This window comes from Limulus polyphemus, unplaced genomic scaffold (assembly GCF_000517525.1).
Source record: "Limulus polyphemus unplaced genomic scaffold, Limulus_polyphemus-2.1.2 Scaffold5026, whole genome shotgun sequence".
NCBI classification, from domain to species: domain Eukaryota; kingdom Metazoa; phylum Arthropoda; class Merostomata; order Xiphosura; family Limulidae; genus Limulus; species Limulus polyphemus.
In genome coordinates this window covers 56,225-63,366 of record NW_013670636.1, presented here as the reverse complement: position 1 = coordinate 63,366, position 7,142 = coordinate 56,225, and the positions used below count along the sequence as shown (strand labels likewise).

General features: G+C 30.5%; 1 protein-coding gene across 1 annotated transcript in view; it reads left to right on the top strand.

Annotated features, from left to right (window-relative positions):
* Nucleotides 1-7,142, top strand: part of LOC106472027 (nuclear receptor-binding protein-like) — a 49,226-nt gene that overhangs the window by 9,188 nt on the left and 32,896 nt on the right. Inside the window, exons 3-4 of the mRNA XM_013932655.2 lie at nucleotides 1,773-1,964; nucleotides 5,288-5,328. Coding sequence (XP_013788109.2) covers nucleotides 1,773-1,964; nucleotides 5,288-5,328 — 233 coding nt within the window. The remainder of the gene's footprint in view (nucleotides 1-1,772; nucleotides 1,965-5,287; nucleotides 5,329-7,142) is intronic.

Below are 7,142 nucleotides of genomic sequence, written 5' to 3'. Positions count from 1 at the left end.
GTGTAACATAACATGCTCGAAGACTCGAGGAAACTGGTTTAGGAACAATATATCGTGTAACATAACATGATTGAAGACTCGTGGAAAAGCTTAGGAACAATATATTGTGTAACATAACTTGATTGAAGACTTGTGAAAACATGTTTAGAAACAGTATATGGTGTATAATAGTTGATGTATAATAGTTTAGGAGTAGTTGGTGGTGTAACACAACATGTTTAGAAACAGTAGATGGTGTAACATAACATGTTTAGAAATAGTTGATGATGTAACATAACATGTTTAGAAACAGTAGGTGGTGTAACATAACGTTTAGAAACAGTAGATGGTGTAACATAACATGTTTAGATACAGTAGATGGTGTAACATAACATGTTTAGATACAGTAGATGGTGTAACATAACATGTTTAGAAACAGTAGATGGTGTAACATAACATGTTTAGAAACAGTAGATGGTGTAACATAACATGTTTAGAAACAGTAGCTGGTGTAGCATAGCATGTTTAGAAACAGTAGATGGTGTAACATATGGGTGAAGAAGCATGTTTAACATAACATGTTTAGAAACAGTAGATGGTGTAACATACGGGTGAAGAAGCATGTGTAACATAACATGTTTAGAAACAGTACATGGTGTAACATATGGGTGAAGAAGCATGTTTACTTGCTTTGGACTGTATGACATCCTGCCAAGTAGGGCATGGAAGAGTGAAGTGTTCTGAACCTCTGAGCTAAAGAATTTTCCCACCTGTTTTTGTTAACTACCTTTCTAACGGAGTAAAAATGACAAATTATAGTAATTGGCATAGGTTGAATATACTGTTCGATAGATTTATTTCAGATGTCTTCAATAATAAACTAAACATACTGTAATTTTCTTCTGCCACTGTATGAATGATTTCATTTTCTCTGGGGATGGGGATGTTCTTCAGTTTCATGTCAGGGGAGGTTCACAGTGATAGCTGGTAATTTATCATAAAATTTAAGGACAACAAGGGGCATGTTGATCTATCTAGGCCATCCTATCCATTAAACTAAACTTTGAAATAAGAGTATAATGCTTAAAGCTAGCTTTTATCATTCAAATATTTATCAAGCCTTCCCTGAACTTTACTGCACTGACTATGTCTGAAGGCAACCCATTCTCTAGGCCTACAACCCTATTAAAAAATTAAATTGTCTTAGCACAAGATGACTCCTACCCTGCCAAAATTTGTTTGTGTCCCATTGTCCTTTTATTCTCACTGTTAAGTATGAAAAAAGATGATACATCAACACTATCAATTGTTTTTACAATCTTAAAAACCTCAATCAAATCTCTTCTAATTTCAAGAAAAAACAATTTAATAGATCTTATGACAATCTTCCATCCCAAGTGTCATCGTAGTGTCCCTTCACTGCACACTTTCCAACATTTCAGTGTCCTTCCTAAGGTAACGAGCCCAAGACTGAACTCAGTACTGCAAATGTGACCTAACCAGTGACATATATACAAGGAATTACTGAATATTAAATGTGATGAATTTGAGTTTTTATGCATTATTTTTTGTTTTTAGGTACGTACTCTAGTGTTTAGTTATACAAGTGCTTTAAAAATTTTAATTCAGCATATCTATTAACTGAAATGTTAATCTTTAAATAAACAGTTTCAGTGTATTGGAGAACATCAGAATTAAAGTTTTATTTGGAATTGTAGGCAGGTCAAATGTATTTAACATTATTATTTAAATAGGGTTTTTTTCCACCTGAACATATCTTGTGCAATTTTTAGGAAAAGATTCGGCAAGTTTTTGACAATCTTACCCAGTTAGAACATCCAAACATTGTCAAGTTTCACAAGTACTGGATGGATACAGATTCTGAAAATCCCCGGGTAATATTTATCTCAGAATACATGTCAAGCGGCTCATTAAAACAGTTTCTGAAGAAGACAAAACGAAACGTCAAAAAGTTCTCTCTGAAGGTAAGTTATTTTATTGCATTAATATAAACACACCTCTTACTTGTTTAGATATTTATGGAGTAATGTATATGTACACACATATGTACATCAAGCATTTCTTCATCATTATATTACCTTTAATTTTTCTCATCCTTTATCTTGCACTTAGGGGAATAAAAGTCTCTAACTTGTGAAATATTAAAGGGTAGTTAAGTTTTTCATAGAGGAAATGGAGACTTATTGTGCATTTAAAGTTTTAGGATAGAACATTAGTGAATTATATAGGTAATCAAACCACCTACAAATCACTGGTCAAATGAGCTAGTGAAGAAAAAGTTAAGTATTTAAAGCAGTTGGAAAATATTTGTACAAATATGAAAAAGCTTGGATAGCTTTGTTTTCAGAGACTTGAAATTAGGAGATTACATGTCATCTGCTTTATTCAGACTGTAACTATATTAGGAACTCTTTGCTGTGTGATGAATTTTTACACTAATTTTTAAATGCAAAATTTATAACACAAATGTTTTTTTGCAATTATTGCCTTTTTAATCAGTATTTGATGTCTTTAATAACCTCTTTTACCATTTAAACATAGAAATTAAAATATAATGATCTGTTTAATACTTTTGGAATTTAACAAATCATTGCTACGTTTTTAAGAAGTTAAAAACTTCTGTTCTGACTAGTAGTGGTTTAACTTTCCTTTTAGGTAAAGTTAGTCACTAAACTGTATAACAGTGTGTGTTTGAAAGTTTTATTAAAATGTGTATCTTTGGCTTTACTTAATTTGCAAGAAAGTATCTACATCCTTTTTTTGTTATTTAATAAGAATTAAGAACTGCATTCAAATAAATAAGTTTACAGGGATGAGAATTGGCTTCCAATTTGCAGATTTTCACCATTTCTGTTGTCATATTTGTCGTCCACCCAGTCTGTTCAAATCCATTGAGAAAATTGTTGGAGGGGAGGAGTTTGGGTGGGGTTCCTGAGGCAGGCAACAAAATACTAGTATAGGCCAAAACTGGATTTCCTGCTTTTATATATGTTTATGGCTAAATGAAGTCATTATGTGTGGTTCGTTTTAACAGGCTGATTGATGGAAAGCCAAACAGTCACAAAATTTTAAACCGAAGGTTTCTTATTTCCTCAGAAATGCATGAACTAGCTAAAGTGCAATGGCAGATGATCATAAATGATCAGCATAGAGCTAAGCTTTACATCTTTGGTGTTGTACGTTAATGGTATACACTTTACAACAATTTGTTTAGAATTGCATAGAATATACTTTTTTTCTCTCATCAGTTGCAAATGAAAGCATCTTACTAACATACTAAATGTCACAGACTCTAAACTTTTCTGTCTCATATATAAATTATATATTATACACAGGAGGGTGAAATTGTGGGATTGGACAAGTAAGAAATCATAAGTGAAAAAAACAATGTAGAAGGATATACAGAGGTTCATAAATAATCATCCACAATATTCCATATCTGCCATTTTAAAAGACTCAGTTTGTAAATGATTGCTCAGTATCTTGTCCTAATGAAAACTTATTTTTATAAGTATTGCCTCAATATTTTATAAATTCATCAGTTTGTACTGACTGGTTTAATCATTGCAATTTCATGACATGACCAGTTTATATATTAACTGGTTTTGAAATTTAATCATTGGATCTTGAGTTAATGTGGTAAAAGTCCAAAGTTCAGTGATCATCCTAGCAGTAAATAATGTGAATATTTAATGGCCCAAAATGCATCAGAAAGTATGTAAACCTTGACCGTTACAGTTTGTGACCAAAGTTTCATTTTGCTGTTCTCATCCCTGAGTACAGTTTCTTGTTCCATGTTAGTAAAGTATCCTTTTTTATGATTATTTTCTTACACTTAGCAGACTATTTAAGAACAAAATTATATTACATCTTACTGTACTCTGGAATTCAAGTATACATTTGTTTATTCTGGGATTTTAGATATTTTTACAACTTAAAGAAATACTTAATACTATGTACTGAGAAAATTTAAAACCTTCTAGAGGCTTTGTCAGTCATCTATAAAAACAACATAAAAGTTACGGAAACTTAGAACCATTAACATGGGTTGGTAAAATAACCACCAAAATGAATGGAGAGTTTAATTAGACACTTTCATAAAATGGTCCAAAACATTTATGGTAAATGTTCTTTGGGGAGGATGGGCACTTGTTCTTCATATACCTACATTAATCTAAGTTACTTGTATTCAACAATAAAAGTGTAAATAATCTCTCTATATTACCATCTGAATTTAGGAGCCATTACAATTTTCTTCATTTTCGTGAGCATACAAAATGTCCACGATGACATCCTAATCCTCCATCAGAAAACATAAAATGGTGAAAAATTGTTTTTATACATATGTTATTGGACTTTAATCATTATAAATGAGGTGTTGGGAAACAGAGTAGATGTGTTTACGTCTGTAAAAGATGTTTAAATTGCTGCTAGTAAATACTTTTGCAATGATTTATTGATAACAGATGGTGTTCTTTCAACACAAGCTCCTATCTCTGGTGTCCATTTTGTACACCCATGAAAATGGCAAAAATTATGAATGACTCCTGAGATTGCAACATCAACTCTTGTGTGTTTGACAGACATAGATAAACATGATATAAATGGAGTCGCGTATTAGTTTATGGGAAAATAAATAAAACTACTAATTAAGTTATTTGCCCGCAAAGAATAATTGCATACACAAAAGTTTCTGTAAAGTATGTAACAAGGAGATAAAAATTGAAAAACTGCATAAATAAAATCCTTCAGTTTTGTTTGTATGCATTCAGTTAACCAGTGTTAAAAAGATATTTTAGATTTAAACCCTGAGGTATTTCATCTTCATAAATATATTAATTATAGTGATTATTGTTAAATAATGCAGCAAAAATGTTAGTTATATCATAAAAATGTTTTTTGAAACAAAGACAGCTGTTTGTAGAAATTGACTAAATTCCACTAATAATTTCAGAAATTGAATTTCACTTATATGGTGATAAAATACATGAAAAAAAGGTTCAAATGATTATTTACAAATGAAAAATATACAAGTTTTTAAGATAAAACTGACTTTTTTTTAGAGATGAATAATTGTATATATATCTTTTTTTTTTTTATAATTGCAAAAGTCTAATAATCAAATTCTGTTGACAAAAAAATATGGAAAACTACATTTTTTATAAAAAGTTTAATATTTTTGTTTGGGGAATAGCATACACCAGTACTTAATAATTACACAGAAATAAGGTTACCTTACTGTTAATGCCATCATGGCTAGGTAATTTTCACTGTGTTTTGTTTCTAGGCTTGGAAACGGTGGTGTACTCAGATTTTGTCCGCACTCAGGTGAGACAAGACAGGAGTATTCTTTGATATGTATCAATCTCATTGCACCACTTTCAGTCTATTGTTTTTTTATGCGAGATATATTTCATCAAACAATTTATGTCTTTTGAACAAATTATACCTGTACCATTTGCCAAAGGTTGCCTTTTAAAAAGCTATACATGAAAATATAACGATACAAATGATACCATGTGGATTTCACATGCAATTTTTTTTGTTTTTTTAAAGAAATAAAATTGATCTAAGTTTATTAAATTTCACCACTGCCAAAGAATAACAATAGGACACAAAGAACAAACATGAACAAAACATAAACACTGTTTAACAGAAGAACTTACCACTTACCTTTAATAAGTTGACTTACACTAGATATGTGAACAATATACTACCACTTACCATTAATAAGTTGATTTACACTAGATATGTGTACAATATACTACCACTTACCATTAATACAGTATCACTTAATAAGTTACTGCTGATTAAATACCTTACTTGAACAATAAGGTATCAGTTTCTTCTAACCATTCACTGTAGGATAAATTAAAATAGTTCAACCAATCAGTTAATTCTACTGTAGATTAGGGCTAGATATCTTACCTGAACAATAAAGGGTTATTTACTTGCTCTTAAATAATGTTTAGAAAAACACAATGAATCTTGGCAGAACAATGCAGTTACTTTTAACTCTTCACTGTAGATATAAATATAGAAATCTTTACTGAACAATAGTAACAATTATCCTATTCTTGTTGAACTATTTAACAGTTTAGAAAGTCATAAATATTTATACAAAATTTACTGTGGTTCACATAATACAAAACATTGCAGCTTTAGCCACAGGCAGAATGAGTACAGATAAAAAAATATGGTGAGCATTAAGTTGGAGAATGGACCAATCAATTGAACTGACATACACCAAAGCATTATCATATACAGAATATATGTTGAACAACTTACGCTGGACTAACAAGATTTATATGTATTTTTATTTCATGTTTTTTAGATATGTGAACAATATACTACCACTTACCATTAATAAGTTGACTTACACTAGATATGTGTACAATATACTACCACTTACCCTTAATAAGTTGACTTACACTAGATATGTGTACAATATACACTTACCCTTAATAAGTTGACTTACACTAGATATGTGTACAATATACTACCACTTACCTTTAATAAGTTGACTTACACTAGATATGTGTACAATATACTACCACTTACCCTTAATAAGTTGACTTACACTAGATATGTGTACAATATACAGTGTAAGTCAACTTATTAAAGGTAAGTGGTAGTATATTGTACACATATCTAGTGTAAGTCAACTTATTAAAGGTAAGTGGTAGTATATTGTTCACGTATCTAGTGTAAGTCAAGTTATTAAGGGTAAGTGGTAGTATATTGTTCACGTATCTAGTGTAAGTCAATTTATTAATGGTAAGTGGTAGTATATTGTACACATATCTAGTGTAAGTCAACTTATTAAAGGTAAGTGGTAGTATATTGTTCACATATCTAGTGTAAGTCAACTTATTAAAGGTAAGTGGTAGTATATTGCTCACATATCTAGTGTAAGTCAACTTATTAAAGGTAAGTGGTAGTATATTGTTCACATATCTAGTGTAACTCAACATATTAAGGGTAAGTGGTAGTATATTGTTCACATATCTAGTGTAAGTCAACTTATTAAAGGTAAGTGGTAGTATATTGTTCACATATCTAGTGTAAGTCAACTTATTAAAGGTAAGTGGTAGTATATTGCTCACATATCTAGTGTAAGTCAATTTATTAAGTGATACTGT